The 21750-nt window shown below is 36.8% G+C and overlaps 1 protein-coding gene across 1 annotated transcript in view; it reads right to left on the bottom strand.

The window, feature by feature from the left end:
- Positions 1-1510: 1510 nt before the first annotated feature.
- LOC149081726 (uncharacterized) overlaps positions 1511-21750 on the bottom strand; it is a 60025-nt gene continuing 39785 nt past the window's right edge. The window contains exons 3-7 of the mRNA XM_089237145.1: positions 20038-20305; positions 19756-19902; positions 10333-10409; positions 4016-4191; positions 1511-2432 (exon numbers count right to left, since the gene is read on the bottom strand). Of these exons, the coding sequence (XP_089093271.1) occupies positions 1642-2432; positions 4016-4191; positions 10333-10409; positions 19756-19902; positions 20038-20305 (1459 nt within the window). The 3' untranslated portion in view covers positions 1511-1641. The remainder of the gene's footprint in view (positions 2433-4015; positions 4192-10332; positions 10410-19755; positions 19903-20037; positions 20306-21750) is intronic.

Below are 21750 nucleotides of genomic sequence, written 5' to 3'. Positions count from 1 at the left end.
AAAAAATTGTGTCTCTTTAATACCCATTTCCACTAAATTTGAAAAACAATTCGTGAGAAATAATATTATAATAGACATTGCATTTTTTGTTATTTCAGAACACATATCTTATCACAGATTGTATTGCGATTCGCGCCCTGAATATTTCGTTTTTGTCATATTTACATCTCTTATTCATTCATAAAACATTGCACATATTATAGTAGTATCTCTTCCACACATTACATCGATTAACTCAAGACCAAAAAAAAAAATTACCATTCATAATTTTCTTAAAATTTTTCATGAATATCAAGCTCATATATAATTTTAAATTTCATGAAAGTGAAAAAAATATTTTATGCATTTTCGTTTTTTTTGGATCGTCACGTGAAAATTATGGAACAATAATTCAGAAGACACCTTAACCCAAGGGGTGCACTAACTTTTCAGTCCACGGGTTGGATATGCGGTATTTATGCCATTCGTGAACCAGAAACGTGTATGTATGGGCTGACCATATGAGACTCGTTTCTTACGGGACATTCCCGTAATTTGGGCTGTCTCATTTTTTATAAAATATCTCGTTTTCCCCCCCCTTTATTTTCGACGAAAGTTATTTGATTTTTTGAGATCAAGAATTCTGATTATTTTCATGACTTTATAATTAATTTATATTGCTTATGATAATTCTCACTATCATAATAGTCATACCACATATTAATGGTAAATATATTCATACCTCATGGTAAATACTATATGGAAGAGCAGATCATCTTTGCCCAAGAATATTAAGAAGTCACCACCGTAGTCGCCGAACAGACGTATTTTTTCACGCTAAGCAACCGACAGTTAAGATTTGGTATTCAATCCAAGTGGGATACTCGGTCAGCGTGATAAGTGATTTTCCTCTGAAGACGACATCCATTGGTGTCGAAATGCCAGTTTGTGTATTTTTCGTGTGTTTGAATGGTGACTTCTTAATAAATATTACATATTCATCTCACAAAAATTTGTGAAACATGCGTTTTTTTTTCTTTTTTGGTGAATTAGATTTTAACTTGCAGTGGTCGACACATCATTTCCCGCGATCGGCAATTTTTCAGCAGTTTTAGCGATAGTTGGCAACTTTATTTGATTTTGATATTTTTTGGCAGTAACCTTAAGCTTTACTTGCCTTTGACTTTTTTTTTCGGCTGCAAATGACAACTTTACGGGCCTTTGACAATTTTGTTAATTGCAACTTTGCTTGCATTTAACAATTTTTATGGCGATATCCCGTAGCTTTATATGAAAGATACAAATTCATCGTGTTGTAGGTCTATATATCTCTACCGGGAAAACTTTCGCAGAGTAGATGGAGCCCTTTGGTGGGCCGCATTTGGCCCGTGGGCAGGAGGTTGTGCACCCCTGCGCCTTAACCCTTCAACCTACAAAGGAGAAATCACTAGACGAGATATCTCGTCAATGCCGGTGAGAGGGTTAAGAGTCTCGATGTAATGTGTTACAATTTCGGACATTGGAAGATCACATCTATACAATAAAAATCACATTTTTTTTCTTTTTTTTTCTTTCAGGTGGTGTATATTCTGTGACGAATTATCACGTCACAATGTTGAACCGAAATGAGATCATGTAGTGATGCTCCGTAGTTTTACGTTGTCACTTGTCTCCGAGCGTGGATATGGTCACAGGGGCGATCTGTTGACGTTCGAGTCCATTTACCATGTTTTCAATATTCTTTAGGTCACTCGAAGATGACCCTACGGAACTCGCACCATCCGAAACGGGCGAGGAGGAACATTTAAAATTGTTGCCAGCAGTGGTCACTTCGTAAGTAGGACCACACGGTACTGGTGACTTGAGTTTGTGGACAGGAGAAACGGCCTCGCCGTTGTTGTTGTTGCTGCTTGTGGTGCTCGTGGTGTTTGAGAACGCCGTTGTGGAATTCGACGGCAACGAATAGGGCCAGAACCTTGGATGATGTTTCAAGTGACTATGGAGGTGATGGAAGGAATCGGGATCTAGTCTCTGGTGCGTTGGCGAGAAACCTCCGTTGAAGAAAGGATGTGACATCAAGTGAGCGTTGAAGAGTAAACTCGTCGGTAGGACCGAAGGACCAGTCGGTGGACTTTGGCTGAAATGGTGACCGCTCATGCTGCTCGAGTTCAAGAAAGAGAGGGGATTGCCGGACGATGTCGTCCCGATGCCACCGGGTAGGAAAACACTAGATGCTGATGGTGGGAGGTACAAACTCGATGGGTAGAAATACGGCATCATGTGTGGTGACGGGAACGATGCCGATACTGTGACGTTCGGTTCACCGCCACCAGGGACTGATGACGGTCCTGGTGGTGATGAGGAGTTCCTGTCGTCCTGGAAGTTTGGTGAATTTTTCTTTTGGATGGAATCGCTCGCTCCGATGTCTGCTGTCCTCATTCTTTTCACGGAAGCTGTTGAGCAAAACAAAACATTTGGAGAAATACCATTGGTGGGATCATGGATAACATTGGACATTGAAAGACCGGACGCACCCAGCTTCCCATCTCAAGGAGATATCGAAGCTTTCCCGAAAGATGGGTGTATCCGGAATTTTATTAAATGAGTAGGCCTATATATGTATATATATATATAGATAGATAAATTTGCACAACACAGAGTAACAAGAAATCCACCTACAAGCGTATAAATCAACAAAATGGATCATCGATAATAAGAAAGCAGAAGCAAACAGTAACGTTTAAAACTTTGAGCAATTTTCTAATGGAAAAATGACTCGAGACATTTTTCATTGATGGTTGTAGGTTTTCTCACATCCCGGAGTAATTGTGAAATAAATTTTGGTGGTCCCCCTATCTACTTGATATTGGATTCGGCAGTAAATTGTCCCTAGACGATTTGCCGGGGCTATTGTCGGCGAATTGAATTGAATTGAATTATCTACTTGATAAGTTGATTTTTCTAGCCAGTTAATGATTCCTGGTGACCGAGCAGGAGAAAAATTTTCTAATCTACTACTAGTTCCTATCTAGAGAGAGAAAACACATTTTTGTGTTCCACGGACCCCTTACGAAAAATAATATTCAGTATATATATATATACAACAATGTAAATACAATGAATTACTTGCTTTCTCATCCAAGGTCAGACATATCCCCTTATCTCCCCCCCCCCCCCGACCTGAAATGCCTTCAAGGATTCCTAAGGGGGGTCAACGCATCCCTGGTTAAGAGTGACTGATCTCGAAGGCTTTGTCTGGAACCCTCATTGCCTTTACCTCTATTGTTGGGCTATTCCAGCTTCAGTTACTGTTTGGTTAAACATATTAATAAATAGGTTATGTTATGTGTTTTCCGTCCTTTGTGTAAATTTTTCTATAATAAACTTAAATGCACAGTAGGACTACACAATTTCTGCTGCAATTGCAGAATACTACAATTTTAAATTGCTTACATCCATGAGCTGTAAATTGTTTATATCTTTGATGTACATTGTCTTGGCCATGGCAGCAAAGGTAAAATATCATCCAAAATTATTCTTTTTCGTGTATGAGGGGAAGCTTGCTCTTTTCGAATGGTCAATAAAGGGCTTCCGATGACCAAAGTTCAAACATTTTGGGGAATCGTTTTAGTTTCTTTAAAACTCATCTTTCCGAAACATTCAGGGTGAATAGCTTAAGTGCTCTGGAACTGTGCCGCAGGTCACGTGAGCTATATGTACAGATGCCGGGGGACACTAGAGTGATCTGTAAATGCGTGGTTGGCACTAGAGTGATATGTAAATGCGCGGTGGGCACTAGAGTGATATGTAAATGCGCGGTGGGCACTAGAGTGATCTATAAATGCGCGGTGGGCACTAGAGTGATCCGTAAATGCGTGGTGGGCACTAAAGCTATCTGTGAATATGCTACTTTGTTCATTTCTACAAAGATAGGTTTGTGGTCACAGGCCATATCGGATGGCTCCGAGAGCCTTTTCTGGCCAGTGGACTATTCATTCATCATGTTCCTCCTACCATCGATCTACCATGTACCTACCATCGTGTTCGTCTCCGTATATGAAGGACGGTCGGAGATCGGCGACTCCTCCAACATCCAGTCTTTCGTCATCGTCATCGCTGGAGTCCTCGTCAGCTTTGGAACCGGACAACGACAGCGAAGACATCCTGTCATGTGGTTGGCCATCTTGTGATGTTACCAACAACCCCTGTCTCCTGGAACGAGAAGACAAAAAAAAAATTAACTTCATATTCGTATGGCCAAACGCAAGTTTAATCTCGTACCAATAATTACAACTGAAGATTCAGAACCGTCCAAAAATCCCCCCAACCACGATATAGATATCATAATAATCACCACGGATGGATCAGACCATCCATTTCTCGTTTCCGCTAAGATCAGATACGTAATAAAACATGATTTTGGAGATTAGATTCTCCCCATGGGGGAAATTTCACCTGGCCTAATGGACATGTTAATGCTTACGCTTTTCTATTTTTTATGGTAGAGCCGAATTATATTACGATTATCACATCGTGGGTAAATGAGTCGAAAAGACAGAGCAGCGTGGAAGCGTGTGATGGTATACATACGTATATAAGTGGAGATTTTTCGGAAATATTGCATGGATTATAAGCTGTCTCGCCCCACCTCCTTTGTGTTGGTTGGCCGAGATATTAGATATGGAGGGAGGTAATAATCCGAGGGAGTGATGATGATCACACCTCTGTATTAGGAGATTATTCTCCTCCCCTCTCATGTGAATTTTTTTTCCCCATGTCGCTACACATATGCAATCGATATTATGGCGTCAAGGCGAATATCGATACCATCCGCATCGACGCTTGAACTAATCCGTGAAAGTATAAAAACATGAATATTTTTTTTTTTCTATTTTTTTAGCACGCTTTCCAATTTACATTATTTCCACATTAACGAAGAATTTATTAATTTGTTATGACGTTACGAGAAAGTATTAATCCGAGGGATGTTCACGATAAATTATGATTGCAAATTTTGCACAAAAATTCTATATAGGCCTACATATCGGTCTTTTGGAATAATAAAAATATTATGATCAACATAGGGCTTTAGGCTATAGTCCAAGTAGTGATTCCCAAACGGAATGTCATGAGTATGGGTTGGGTGAATAAAGGAGCTTGTTCGGAATGAAAAAAATGTTATATCGAAATATATCGGTTATTAAAATTCTGGATTTTTGCGAGTTTTTAGATGCTACAATAACCGGTGACAAAAATCCAGAATTTCAACAACCGATATCTCGGTGAAATTCCATTCGATTATATACGGGGTTGATTGTATCATTTTTTTCGGTATGAATACCGAAAAAAATGAGAGCCGAAAATTTCGCTAGTTGGTGTTTTAAGATTTAGACCAGTGATTCTCAACGTGGGCGTTAACGCCCCCGGGGACGATGGAATACTCAAGGGGGGTGGTAGAAGCTACATATATAACATAGGATCCTATGGGTTAGATTGCGTTGGGGGCGATGGGAGAAAAAAATTCCTGAGGAAAAGGGCATGGGACAAAAAAAGGTTGTGAAACTGATTTAGACCATAGTTTCTCAACCTTTTTTGTCCCATCGCCACCTTCTTCAGAAATTTTTTCGCCCCTAACGCAATCTAACCCATAGAATCCTACATTACACTTGTAGCTTCTGTCGCCCCCGGAATATTCCATCGTCCCCGGGGGCGTTAACACCCACGTTAGGAATCATTGATTTAGACGGTAAAAATATTTAGGTTTATGTTCAAAATCTTCAACGCTTGAATTAATACTCGAATTAAAAAAGCATACCTAACACACGCAAACCCTTTTCTCTTCTTTTATCACATTTGCCTTTCCACATTATCAACATGAAAAATTTATTAATTGATTACTAGAATTTTTACGATGATGTAATTATGATCGTAAATTTTGGATAAGCCTATCACCGATATCTCAGCATATATCGATACAATCGATTGTTGCGCGGTTAGTTTTTTTTCCCCCGGTCTTATTGAGAAAGCCGCCAATTTCTGTGCTGATTGGGGCCATAAAAAGATTTTAATTTTTGCATTTTTTCCCGAATATGTTCAAAAAATATTTTTTAATCAATCAACATATTTTATTTATAAAAAAAGAAATTGCGCAAAGAGAAAAAATTACCAATGATCCGACTTGGCTCTCAATGGCAATCAACAAACTTTTATAATGATCAGGTAATTCAACACAATTGGAAAAAATTATAATAATAAATAAAAGGGAGGAAGCAAAAAAACGCTCATACACAAAATACATAATTTTGATGGTCACAGTTGCAATGCATAAACAATGTTATTGGATTAAGTTTAATTCTGGACATTTTCGATTTTCAAAGAAGTTTTTTTTTATTAAAAGCGGAAATGATTTTGTTATGGTAATAATCGGAATCAATTCATGAAATACCTGTGGAATTTCGAGTGAGTTACATAATTCGAAAGATGGATTGTGATGCAGAATATTCTAAAAGAATTAAAATTCTTCTAGAATATTCGGTCAGTGATAAATTAATGACTGATTAATACCCAATAATAATTTTTGAGGGGGGACTCGGCTATTACAATTTCGCTATCTTCTCTGATAATTTTCCCTACGGCACTCGAATTTTCCAAATGAACCACATAATTCCTGTTTCTTTTGTGACCTGAAATATCCATTATATTGTTATTGATTATTGAATTAATATCTATAAAGATAACCGACCCATGCACACACACAAGATCATTTCCTTTCCAAAAAATACCTTGTTGTCCATATCAGAGTAAAACACAAGCGATTGAAAAAGCAAAGACTTGGTCTAGTTCAGTTTCTCAAACTTTGCATTTCATCGCCCCATTCATCAGCAATTTTTTTCTTCCTCTCATCACCCCCCCCCCCAACTCAATTGAACCCATAGGATCCAATGTTCAGTCTGTACCTCCTATCGCCCCCTGAACCATTCCATCGCCCACCAAGGGGCGATATTACCCAATTTGGGAAACACTGGTCTGTTCATCAATCACTTTTTTCTCAATATATGTTTCCTTGACGTCTTGAGCTGAGAAAAAAGACGTATATCTCTTTCTCTCTACCGTCCCACCTGGAGGTAATTTGCTGTAGTTAAGCTACTAATGCCTCTACTCCAGCTCCTCACGCCACAGAGCATGAAATAAGGAAGGCAGGGCCATAGTGTAGATGGTAGCATGCTTGTCCGGTTTACAAGAGGGCCTGGGTTTGAGTCCCGGCGGAGACCAGATGACTTTTCTTTCCGAGTTTACCTCGACAGAAAATATGTTTCCTGAATATTCTCAAGTAATGGAATTTTTTTTTCAGAATATTCAGTCGATAATTAATTAATGACGGATTATGGATAGATAGATTTATTTTATTTTATCCCCCAATATTTTTACGATATATCAACACGATTTTTAGGGACTCGACTTTCACAATTTCTCTATCTTCTCTGATAATTTTTCTTACACGCGACTCAAATTTTCAAAAGAAACGTAGAATTTCCATTCTTTTTCAACCTGAAACACCCATTACATTGTTATTGATTATTGATTTAATTTCTATAAAGCTAACCGACCACACACACACACACACAAGATCATTTCTTTTCAACAAAATACCTTATTGTCCATTTCACAGTAAAACACGAGCGATCTAAAAAGACAAAAAGACTCGGTCTAGTTCATCAACATCTTCACACAACAAACATTCTCAAGAAAAGAGCAGAAGCATTCTCAAAGGAGATAAATATCTTTCAAAAAAAAAGGACCGATAAATTTCACAACCACAAACACACACAGAATTCAATTCGACAACCACGAAAACCCGTGAACCCGAACAATATTGCGTAACACGTCACATTCCATTTGAAAAACCCAAAAAGAAAACGCGCGCATTGAATGCACGGATAACGACATCCTCGCCTTAGCTTTTCTTTTCGTTTTCCACGATGAGAAATCCTTTTCGGTTGTATGTTTATGTACATGAGCACGATCAGTGAGTGAGTGATCTCTTGGGCTGTTGAACTCTTTCTCGCCATTTTGGACAATAGAATTTCTATAGACAACAACAAGAAAAAAAACCAAACAACTAGGCAAAAAAAGATATCCTTCAATAACGCCTATGTGCGCGTTCACAAGTAAAACGCCATAATGGTAAATAGATGAAGGAATGACATGAAACAAAAGCACATTTCCAAACTGCCAATTACTGCCATTTCTTTGCCTTTAGAGAAATACTTTCGACAGGAAAAAAAAAAAAAAAGAGAATTGTTTTCTTTTTTTTTTCTTAAAGTAAAGTTCCATCAACTCCCATTTTTCGAAGAGTTTTTCTTTCTCCTCTCATTGATGTTTTTTCATGTTTCGTTTTTTCGCTTCATTTGTCGTTTTTTCTTTAACTGAAACATTAATATCTGGTTCCTATTCTCCACCCAGCTGTCTAAGAATCCGGCCTATCCCTGTACAAGAATCGAGGAGGCGGAGTTTTTTTTTTTTTTTGCTTTTTCCTTTTCTTTTTTAACCAATTATTATCATTATTATTTTTTTTTTGCGCGCTTTTTTACTGTCCTTGGTCTGGTTTGATGTTGGGATATGGTGGTGTGAAGATGATTTCACAGTCAGCGACTAGTTTTTTTTTTTGGGTATTTCCAATTTGAGTGATGTTTTGGCCGATGTAGTTCGTGTGCAGTTTGTATAGGGCTGTGTTTCTCAATCTTTCTGAAAATAAGGACCAGTAAAATGTCTGAAACAGTTTGATAGACCATTGATGTCCCGTATTACGGGACATTCCTGTAATTTTCTTTGTTCCTATTTTCTTTGTTCCCCATTTTTTATAACGGCACTTATTTGAATTTGTAATTCTTACTAAAGTCATATCACACGCGCATACAGTGTTTTCATAGTATAAACTATATGATAATTATGGCAAAACGTATAAACGTTCATCTCACATATTTGCAAGGGGTTTAACGTTTTTTCCGCAATTTTAATTACAATCGGTGATTGTCCCTACTTGTAGCGATGTTTTTTGATGGCAATTTGGCGATTTCCCGTATAAGATCTCTATCTATCGTATTTTCCACAATGAAATATGATCATCAGATCACTTGAATGTTTTTTCGTGAGGTAGCCTACTGTACATTTTTGTTCATAAGATTTATTAAGATTTATAGAAATGATGTTAAAATATATTTATTTATCGATTACTAATATTAATTACAACGGGTAAATAATTTTATCTAGTCTGTCTGCGGACCACATATGTTCGCCATCTTTGCGGACCATAGGTTGAGCAACGCTGGTATAGGGTGTCCTAGAAGCAGCGTTCCCTGAACATTTTTTTTTTTACTTACGTAGATCTGTTATTACTGTAGGTTAGCGTTTCTCAAACTTTCTGTACCCAAAGACCAGTAATACAGTCGAATCCCGTTTTAACGAATACCGTTATAACGAAAATCTCGTTTTAACGAATACCGTTATAGCGAAAATCTCGTTTCAACGAACACTTTTCTAATCTCCCAAATAAGTTTACATAGGAACAATGCTAGGCAACGTGGAATTCCTTTATAACGAAATTTCGCTATAACGAAGTGATTCTTTCGGTCTCGTGGCTTTCGTTATAACGAGATTCGACTGTATGTCCAAAACAATTCGACAGACCATGAGTAACCACATTTATCTCGTAATTTACGGGACATTCGTGTAGTTTCAGGTACTTTTTGCCATTTCAACGTCCTCTATACAATTTTCCTGTTTTTTCAACGAAGCTTATTTGGATTCTTAATTTATTACTAAAATTGTGAATGGAGATATAGTTTTCATAACTAATAAATTATACTATTTTAATTATGGATTATGGCTGGAATTTATAAATGCTCTTCCCATATAATTAACCATTGGTTGAACAGTACTTCTCTCAGCTACATTTCAATTCACTGCGGTTATAGTAACCCATTTCCCACTCATCAGCAAATTTTAGCAACAACTGTTGATTTTGCCATGTTACGGCACCGTCGTTGATCACGGTTTCTTTGGCGGTCAAAGTCTAAATCCCCCGTTGCGAATTGAATGCACTTCGGGTTTTAGCAACAACATAAATGTATATTAAAGAACTCTCAATAATTTCTTAATTTTTATTAATTTATAATTCAATAATTACTGAAATAAAGTCGTGATTATCAAGGATACATAGAAATTATTTTTAACAGCAGCAGAAACAGAGGATCAATCTCTTGAGATGTATTTTTAGTGTTTTCTAAAACCCATTTCTCCAAAGAAAATTACGTACAAAAATTCAGGAATATATAATCTGTTAACATAACTCACTTCTTTTCCCTTCGTCCAGCACCAGTGTCCCTAAAGCCTTTGGCGAACGGGTTGTTGTCGATTTTGAGCTGCGTTATCTATAGAACGAGAAAAACATTTCGGATAAAATTCGTTTGAATTAATATACAAGCCATAATAAAAACATTTATTGCCATTCCCTTTCATGCAGATGCCTGCAGTACCGTTTAATCCAGGCATCTTCAACCCCTTTGCTCGCGAGCACCATGGTTCTCCCTGAAACACCCAGAATGCTCGATGCTCGTGTCTGATTTGGTACTCGCAAGCGTACAAATTGCATTTAAGGATTGGAATTATCCTGATTTCATGCATTTCTACGTCAAACATGCCGTAAGAGTGCCCGTCTTTTGATGATGGATAAAGACAGTGATCGCGACTAAAAAGGTTGAAGACCTCTGATTTAAGATTTAATCCAATATAACGCATGATCTCCGGCCCATGGACTCTTACAGAATTCTATCTGGACCCTCAAAGCCATTCAAGAAATATTTCATAACAAAAACTGAAAGTACAATGTATAAAGTATTACAGATGTGTGCAAAAAGAATTAGTTTCTCAATGCAAAAAAACATTGATTAATATTCATAAACACTTTTGCACCAATCAAAACAAAAATGTTCAAGTGAGAGAGTGAAAGAGATCACATAGAGTTTTAATCTGTATTTGGCAATGAAAGAAGAACGAAATGAAATGAATCGTACAGTAAGATATAATCAACGTATAATCAGCGAACTTACACGTAAAAACGAAACACATCGGAATTTCTTAATGTGGATTATACACTTATCTGAAGCTTTTTTTTTATTTTCTTTTTTTCTGAGAAGTCGGAATAGAAATAAATATTTTGAAATTAATTTTTTAAAGATTTATGGAGTGACTTCTTCCCACAAAAACGTGACAAACAACCCCTTCCATTTCGTGATATCTGGCTATTCATGAATGAAATTCTCCCTCGGGGATTATACACCGTTGCAGACTATACGATGACATTTTTTATCTGAAAGTAGGGAATTTGCATCTCTCCGGATTATACGCAGTTCTGATTATATACCTACGCGGGAAATTACGATAAGTATCTCTTGGCATGTAAAAGTTATCATGGATGAAATCTCTCCCCGCCCCACAAGCAGAAAGGTTTATGCATTAATCTGACGGTATCAATGTGCACCGTGTGTGCAATAATTACTTCGAATTCGGTACACGTATATTTGATTGTATATCCATACAAAATACCACATATCTCCAATACGTATTTATTGAAATTTTTTAAAAAAGACGCTATTAACACCTTTCGTGCACGATAAAATAGTATGACATCAATGTTAATTGAATGAAGTTCTTTAATCAAAATAAAGAAAATTGTTAAATTTGAAAAAGATGGAAAAGATTTAGATTTCATTGACTCAACTATTTTTAAAATTAAATTTTGAATTTTAAAACTCAAACGCTTTGTTTTACAACCCAAGTATTTATGAATGCATTTGAAATGGTTTTCGTCATTTCATGAACAGTTTACATAATTTTGAATTAATTTTTATTCAATTACATTTTGATGTCATGCTATTTTATCCTGCGAGCAAGGTGCTAATATAATGCTTTATTTTTTTAAATTTTCAAAAAAGTAGGTATTGGAAGTACGCGATACTTTGTGAGGGCATATATAAGGTAACACACACAATCAAAAATATGTATTCCAAATTTGAAATGAATAATTAAAGCTGTCAATGGCTAACCCTTTATTAAGCAACATGAGTTTTCCCTATATTTTTCAAATAAAGGCATTGTATATTTTCAGCTTATTTCGGCATTAATGCTTCTCAACAACTGTTAAACATTAGATTTTCACTTGTGAAGTTCCTATAAGTACCTGCAGAATGGCTCAAAGGTACGCATGCCCTATTTATTGACAAGGTAAGCAAGAACGATTTTTGACCCTTGCATTTAGGAGGAAAATACCATCTGTGGAGGGGATATTTCTGTGCATTCTTCAATAATGATAGAAAAGTAAATTGGCAAACAATAAATGAAATTTTAAACTATTCAAATCTATGTAAATCACATAAATACAGTGTGTTCCCTGAAATGCAACAATCCATATTATTTTTAACATTGTCATTAATGTTTTTGTCATGAAATGTCATTCAAGGCAACCCCATTTGCTTAATGTAACTCCTCAAAAAATAGAAAAAAAAATTATCATCTGGACATTTCAATGCCAATTAAAAGGTAAAAGAATATTTTTAATTATTTTTCTACTAGAGTTTAGTTTTTTAACATGTTAAAAGTTTGTAGACCCCTTTAAATGATTTATATTAATGCCGTATGTAAAAATCCTCCTCTAGGAGAAATACTTAAATTTAACGCGAGATATGTATACATGTGCTATCACAAAAATAAGTTTTATCTTCTTTCTTTTCAGCCTACTTTATATGAAGCCGATATTGAGCAAAACTAAAAACATCTAGGCTAAAAATGCTAAGGTAAATAATAAAAAATAATCCTAAACCTAGGTCAATAAAGTTAATATAAATTACTCGACAATAAACGCATACCTCACACACTCAAGATACCAAAATTCAAGTTGATGAAGGAAAATAATAGGAACAACATGAAGCTACATTTCCGCGTGTTTCTATCCATTATATAATTTTTTTTCTGTACCCATGTAAGTACAAGCCTATTAAGTAGATTATACGGTTGATGTCCCTGGGGGAGGATTAGGTTGCATGTAAGCTACTTTTAAGTGCGATTTAGTAAAAGAAACAAAAAACAAAATCTGTTTCAGACTAAGAAAGAGAAAGAAAATTTCACATCGCAATTCCACAATCATTATGTTCTTGAATTTGTGTGTGTGTGTTTTAGTGATCGCGCAAATTCCGTGTATTTTGTCTCGGGGGGCAAAACTCAACCATCATCACCATCTATGATGGAACACGAGAGATGTATATCCAGGGCATGACCATTTATTCCACCCTCCATCTCTCCCTTTTCCAATTCACCTTCGAACTAATATCCATTTCGCTCCGAAACCACCAACTCTTCTGAAAACCGTGAACAAATCGTTAAGTGTTGTGAATCCATCATATTAGTTGTAGTATATTATCCTCCTTGTGTGTTAAACCGTTTTTGTTCTTTCGTGTTTGTGCCTGAACACGTATAAGTTCCCGTTTGTGGAGAGAAATTATAGCTTGGGTAAGAGAGAGAGAGAGAATCTGGTAGAGAGACCACATCCAATGTATTTTGTTCCTCCTCTTATGACAGTGGAACCTCGTTTATACGACGTTTAAAAAGTCGGGTCTAAACTTGTATCAAAATATCATAAAATTTAATGGGTTTAATTGCATATCCAATTCAAGAAAAAAAAAATTATTACATTCATAATTGAGAGGGAAAACCCCCCAAAAATTGAATTTTAAAATCGAATTTCAAATCGCTTAGAGAAATAAAATTAGCGGAACATCCCATTTGCTCAGGATAGTTTACAATCTCGCAATCTCATATTTTTTAGCAGCCGATGAACTGCATACAGCAGCTTGTAAACTTTGATTTCACTCCTTATAGTGAGGAGTGAAATCAAATCAAATCAAATCAAGTGAAATCAAATCTCCTTTTCAAAGTTTACACACAGAGGGATATTCAATTGTTTTGCACGATCGACTTTCGTCATTAATTCAAAATTCTTGTCGAATTCTTTCAAAAAATTTCCAGTTTATCTCTTAGAGAGAACGCCTTTTATTTTTTGACATTGCCAACGGTGGATTTGACAACGCGAGCAGGCTAAACACCACAACGAAAGTAAATCACACTGGAAATGATCGTAAGAATTGGTACAGTCGGCTACTGTGTGGGTGCCTTTTATGGGCAGACCTGTACCCACCAAATACTTACAATGTGGGTACTTCTCCATCCTCTGGGGATAACGCTGAAACGATTGGGAGAAAAAATTCTGAAAAGACATATGACCGTCTTTCAAACAATTTAAACCCGTTACCTTGGGACTCTTGCCGCATCTACGTATTCTCAGAAACGAGCAATAAACAAATTATTCAAGTGTACGCTCTAAATGGTCATCAGTATTTTCGTTTGTGTCAACAATTACCCTAAAATTTAGGGCTTTTGTGTGATGCAGGAAGAACTGTTTCAGCAACTACCGAAACTGCGCGCATTTGATGGATATAAGTGAAGGGTTATTTTTCTTTTAATTTGGAGTTCGAGTTGAAGTGAAAACGTCGAACAATTGAGTAATGTGCGTCGAATGAATGAAATGTCACATTTTCACTACGTTTGGCTTCGGTCGCAATTTTTTTTAATGTACATTCTAATGCTTAAACAGTCCCGATAAAACGGGTTTTAATTGTTTGAAAGACTGCCATGTGTGCTTTCAGAATTTTTTCTCCCAATCTTTTCAGCGTTATAACCAGAGGGCGGGAAAGTCCATTGTTAGCATTTGGGGGCTACACGTGTGTCAGACGAGACATGTACGGTAGATTCACATACAGTAGAAGAGGCACTGTATTTGTTCTTTCGATCATTTCCAGTGTAATTTTCGTTCGTTGCAGCGCTTTGTTCGATCCGTGTGTCAAATTCACCGTTCGCAATGTTGAGAAAACGAAAAGCGCTCTCACTAAAAGATAAAATGGAAATTTTGGAAGAATTCTACTAGAATTTCAAATAAATGACGAAAGTTGATCTTGAAAAACAATTGAACATCCGTGTGCGACATAGACTATGTCAACTTTCATTATAAAGCAGAGAAATAAAATCCAAGTCCAAGCTGCTGGTTGCAAATCATTTAATGCCAAAGAGATAAAAGTGCGAGATGGGGAATTTTCCTAAGCAAAAAGGTGATGTTCTGCTAATTTTATTTTATTTAAGGCCGGGATTACACTATAATAGTTTTGTAAAAGTAGCTTGATAAAACTTGAAAAATGCAAGCAATAAGTGTAGCGGTTGTAACCAATAGTATTATTGGTTTTTTCAAGTTTTGTAAAAGATCTTTTATCAAGTTTTTATCGTGTAATCCCTGCCTAAGCGATTTGAAATACGATTTCAAAATACAATTTATTTACAATAATAATAACAATAACCCCAGAAGGCATGAAATGCACTTATACTGGAAGAAAAAAAAACAATAATAGTCAGTACGGGAAGCACTTCGCATACGGAGTCAGGTCGAAATCCCCAATAGTGGAAGCGAATCTTGCGTAGGAGGCACATACAAGTTCTGATGGAAGACTGTTCCATATTCTTGCCACACGGCATCTATATCCGTGGAAAAAGCAATCCCTTCTAGCCGTTGGTATTCTTATTTGGAAGCGATGCCTACGTAGGTTAACTCGCCTGTCTATGATCTCAAAGAAAGGCTCTCTTGATGGTAGATAAACAATTTGGTGGACTAGTTTGTAGCACATCTTCAGATCTGCAGCGATTCTACGCCATTCCAGTGAGTGTAAACCCAGAAATTGAAGTCTCTGGCAATAAGATAGACCGCTCATGCCAGGTATTCGTTTAGTAAACGACCTCTGTGGCTTTTCGAGGAGCTGTATGTCCTTGATTTTGTAAGGGCTCCATACTTGCGAACAGATCTCCAGAGTCGGGCGAACGTACACACAGAAACGTACACTTTCCCCTCCCCAAGCATGATTAAAATGATTTTTTATAACAGAATTGGAAATGCAATCAAACACATTGAGTTTCATAATATTTTGTATGTTATTTCTGTTGGGGGAAGGGGGAAATAATTTTTTTAAACAAGTCTCTTCTACTCATTTGTGCGACGTTTTGACTCGGCCTCTTGAACGTCGTATAAACGAGGTTCCACTATACCAATGAGGAGAAAAATTCTAGGGTATAGTTGGAGAAGGATAAGAGAGAGGAGAATTCGAAACACATGGTGGTCGATGATGATGACGACGATGGTGGAGGTTGTTGAGGATTCCTCGACGGCCAAATCTCCATCCACGCCATCAAGATCGATTTTCATATTAGGACTTGAGGGCGGATGAAAAAGAGGAACCACTAAACACGGAGCAGAGAGAGAGAGGAGGAGGTGTATTTTGGTGTGGGTTGCATACCATAAGATTCTGGACCGCAAATCGATTGTGTTTCCCTCTCTTCGTTCTCTAAACATTTCTCTCCCTTTTTAGTCTTTTACTTGTCTATGTGTGTGTGTGTGTGTGTGACATCAACTGTATGTGACGTCCAGTATTGATCTATGTGTGGATTTTTTCTTGTGTTATATTTGAAGAATATACGTATTTTGTGTGTATTGAACGTGAAATATTTGTGAATGGTTCCAGTGATGGGTGTGAATAACAGATACTATGTGGGAAATTAGGTGTTATTAATTTTTTGAGCCAATTGAGGGCATGTGGTGTTGATGGTGACATTTCTTTGTACAAGACAGAATTCTGACAGCCAGGCTTCCAACAAAACAACTTCTAATAACAGCCTATGTTGAAGGCTAAAATTTAGCCCTGAAAATAGTTTCCTGAACGTTAACCCTCTGTGGTCTAGCGTATATTTGAATATACGTGTACATGGCAAATACATGTTAAAAAAACCCATTAAACCTACCTCTTTTCTCAATTTTTTGCTATTTTTGGAAGTCTGTTAGTGTCATTTCAGTTCAAAATACGGCTGTGTAAATACAGTTTAAATTACAGTTTAAATCTAAAAAGTGTTTATTCATTGTCGATGTCATTTTTCGAGAGCTGCTGAAATTTTACGTGATCAGAGATTCAGAAAATCACACCAAAAATTCAGGGTATTGAGAATAAAATTCAAGGTATCACTTCGACAACAACTATTCAACTTTGCTTAGAGAGATTTTAAGTTTGTAGATAACAATGAAAATAAAAACAAACTGTACACTTCACCCTTAATTATCCATTGCAACTAATTAAAAAATTCACATTAATTAATTAAGTTACTGTGGTGATGTGTATTGGATCAATTAAAAAAAGTGCTAACAGCACCAATTTACATCAATTTTGTGAGATAAAAAAAATCTTTCATTTTGCTTTTATGGGGGCGAACCATGGAAGTTTAAGCACGAGGTGCGAATTTGGCAATTGAGGGTATTCTATATCATTAACACTTGGATGATCAAGTAATAACAATTTATCAATTGATGCATCCTATTCAATATGCAAAAATTATCAAAAACCAAACTAAATTACGAAACTCACACCGTCACCCAAGAGAATATCATTTGTTTTCATATATAAACTGATTTGCATAATTTCTTAATGAATTATGTTCACAAATACCCTCTCCATTTGCGAATCGTGCTTGAATTTTGACAAATTTTGGCAGATTTTCGGAATTTTAGTCTCTGGCTATGATCCGATTGATGTTTCGGGAGGCACTATATCAAACACTGATATAATATAAAACTCATTAAAAAGAGCCTGGTCTGTACGGTTGATTAGAATAACTATGTAGCACTTTCTAATCAGCCTGATATTTTTCAGCCTCCTTTTTATGAAATCACACAACTTCTCAAGCAAATTGAAAAATTTGCTATGGTCTACTAATACCGTGTGGTTCCATCGAAGATTAATATTAATAATTCGAATTTTTCAATTATCCTACGGGATATGTCGTCAAACAGCTTGTTTTCATTCAGACTCTTTGCAATAAACCGAATTGCTCGATTGCATATCCTACGACATACACCACATCTTAATATTTCCTTGACTTTAAAATTATGTGTAATCGTAAAAGAAATATTATTTGAACTATACGTAGTATTATTAGAGATACATCTTAGAATTTCGTTCAAAATTTGAATAAATATTTGATAATTTAAAGCACGATTTTGTATTGAAGGGGCCATTTCTAGAATCTAAGGAGGCTCCGTGATTATATATAGAGTTTAACATTTCTATTCGTCAGAATAAATAAATATATAAATATAAGCCCGGTATAGGCTACTGCATTTAAATTTAGAAGGAAAAAAGAATAATTCATGTTATTTTTAATCTATCACACACACTATGTTTAATGAGTCAATCGATATTTCTGAGTCATAAAACTATTGAAAAAAGCAGTTGAATTTATGCAATCAAATTGCTTGACCCCCCTCCCACCGACTTCGATGTCCTAAAGCAGATCCGCAGCCCTATTAAGCCAGACTTTCCACAAACCCTTCTACAGTGAATTTATAGCATGGGAAAAAAATGTTTATAATTGTCAGGGGGGTCCCAGAGCTGGAGCCTTGTTAGTCCGACCCTTGTAGGGGTCCCCCATGCATACGCATGGCTCCCACAATAATGGGGCTGACAGGGCCTCCAGCTCTGAGGCCCGGGACAATTATGTGTCGGAAGTGAAATGAAGTGATAGGGTGAAAATTCCATGGAGCCTAAGGGATATAGGTTGCTCGAACGCTTTGGTTTAGGCGTCTATGTAAATAAATGTGAAGATAAATTATTCTCGATGGTCTAGTGTATACTTAAATCGTGACATGTCTAGGAAGCCAAGCGAAGCACATTACTATCATTCCTCCCCCCCACATGCTGTAAATTCACTACAAATGTTCCCGTGAAAAATATGGCTTAGGGACCCTCCAAAGATCACAGCCTAGAGGCACTGCTTCAAGTTGTGAGGGCCATGGGCACTCATATGCTTGTACACGCTGTAGGTAATTTTTTTTGCTCCTTCACTAAACTGGTCCCTCATTCTTCAAGTCACTCTTTTGGTCATCCACATGCTTAACCCAGGGCGGTCTTAAGAGCATATGGACACCCGGGCCAAGTGGTTCTTTTGAGGCCCTACGTATTAAATTTTAGAAAATTCGAACCACATCTCTCATTTTTGTGAGACCCCTCTACTCTTGAGGTCCCCGGAACGTGCCCGAGTGCCCCCCCCCCCCCATGCGTTAAGACAGCACGCTCTAGGGGACTGTTTTGGTGACTTTTCCCCCCAGGTAGCTCTTTCGATCATTCGCATGTTTAGACATGCTCTAGTTAACACTTGTTACTCACATATTTACACACTCTTTTCTTGGAAATTCACATACACACTCTTTTGATCACTCCCATACTTCCATCCTTAGGTCACCCGTTTCGTCAGCACTCATATAATCTCTCGTTCTCTAGGCAGAGACAGATGCAAGGTTTTATTGTCTGTGGTATATATAGATTTTGCCGAGCTTCTACAATCCTATTAATTTTCTTGACCGCTCATTCCTTAAATCTGTCACCCCTCCGAATCTGCCACCCTGGGCTATAGCCCGCTTACCCCCCCCCCCCGTAAATACACCACTGATAATAATATAAAAAATATCACCATTATAGATCAACACTACAAAAAAATTGAAAATAAAACGTCGTAAATTGATTAAAAATTAAATAATTTTTGTAATATTCTGATGGTTTTCCAGAAAACTTAATCAGCACTTACTTTTTCGTTTTGATAGGCAGTGACGGCAATGAACTCCGTTTCCTTGAAGACGTACGTCCGGAAGGTGGAATATGGGAGTTTTAGGATGTCATTGGCTCGAACTAGATGGAAACGCGTCTGGTATTTGTGCATAGAGTTCAGTATCGTCTAGAAAAAAAATTTCACACAAAATTCGAATAATTTGATATTTTTTCGAATTTTAAATTCATTTATTTAAGTAGATTGGTTCATGGAAAATTTCTTTTAGGTATACCAATCTCTCATTATTATTTAAGTACTTACAAAACCATGTTTGTCCGAGATGTTGTTGGTGATCTTCAGCTTGTGGAACGACACGATTTTTTGCATCCATTGCTCCCCGGTTGCGGGAGAATCCGGATGGATGTACATCCTCTTGGGCATTTCGGGATCGGCTTTTCCGGCTACTACCCACCGACTGTTGTGGAACTTGTACCTGCAATCATCGGCCGCTACGATGTCCATCAATAAGATGTATTTGGCTTTCTTGTCTAGGCCGCTGACTCTGACTTTGTAGGCCGGAAACATCCGCCTGAAACAAAATATACATTGATATTATAACTTGTATAAATTTTTCAATAGAATATGAGCTTTTTTAAGCATTTTTTCCAGTCGTGAGCACCAGCCACATCTATAAAAAAAGGCACCCATTCGACAAATTTCGAAATGTGTTCAAACTCAAATCAGCTTAATGCTAATCCTTGAAGGGATTTAACTTGTGGTTGTCCAGACTTTAGACTCTTTAGTACAAGGGTGGCCCACCTTTTGCCAAACTTTTAAGAATATTTTTGATACACTTTCCAGCTAAAATCTAACCTCAAAGACTACACGACATGCTTTTATGAGGCATCATCTCTTTTTCCTACAATGTTTTGGCCATTTTCTTGTATTTCATAAAGATCCTTGTTTTTTCGCCTTTTCTACTCTCACTGGGCGTTTTCGAATGAAAAACGAACCGAAATCGTATTGAATAAGCATGATCTTCAGGACTGTGTTAATGCATGGGCCCTGGTGACTCAAGGACATAGGCGGCCTCGTTATAATGAGATTTACTACTATGATTTTCAAGAGTAAGTATAGTTATCGTTAGGCAGGTAATGCGAGCAAGATAGGGACCAGAAATAACGCATCATCTTGTCCGGGCCGATGACGCTATCAGGAGTCTTCTGATTATCTCATAAGTTTTATTTTATTTGCTTACGTTTCAATAAAGTAAAAAAAAAAAATGAACGAAAATTTTTTCTCATAATCTTTGTTGAGAAAGCCTACCGCACCGAATATAGGTTTGGTAGGGTACAAGACAATTGTGGAAAAGATGTTTAAAAATGGGAGAGAATTTCTTCCATTTGAAAATTAAGTAGAATTTTCTGTAGAAAAACGCCTGATACCGCGGCGTGACGCGGGTTGGCCACCCGGGGTGTAGAATTTCTCAACCTATGGTCAGCGGATCAGAGGCGGTCAGCAAAGATGAGATAGGTGGTTCATGGACAGACGTGAAAATTCAATTACTATTAAATAAAATTAAACTGAATGAAAAGTATTAAATTTTATGCCACAAATATTAATGACATCCACATAGATTCAAGCAAAACTTTGGGCCCATATAATACTGGTGGTGTAGTCGATCAATAATCTCGTGACTAGGCCAAAATAACATCTGAAGTAAGGGTTGATCACTCTTTGGTGCTCACGAACATTAAGCTGAAACTTCTACTTAACGATACTGTATTCCAGAAAAATTAATAAAATTATAGTTATCATTCATAATTATATCAATATCTTCTAATATAGTGATGGTGAATTAGATTTTTGACACTCTCACATATTCATGTTCTAATGATGAAAGTAAAGGGAAATGCTGATTTATTAATGTTGTTAGTTAACAGAAACGAAGATATCGATTGAAAAATTGAGGAATATTTATCGAGCCACTTTTGAATAAGACCAGGTGTATTAGAATCATCAGCTGCTGCCACC

The sequence above is a fragment of the Pholcus phalangioides genome, unplaced genomic scaffold (assembly GCF_987345545.1).
Source record: "Pholcus phalangioides strain wild (caught in Gottingen) unplaced genomic scaffold, Ppha-v1.0 ptg000009l_1, whole genome shotgun sequence".
In the NCBI taxonomy this organism is placed as follows: Eukaryota; Metazoa; Arthropoda; class Arachnida; order Araneae; family Pholcidae; genus Pholcus; species Pholcus phalangioides.
This window is presented reverse-complemented; position numbering and strand designations above follow the sequence as displayed.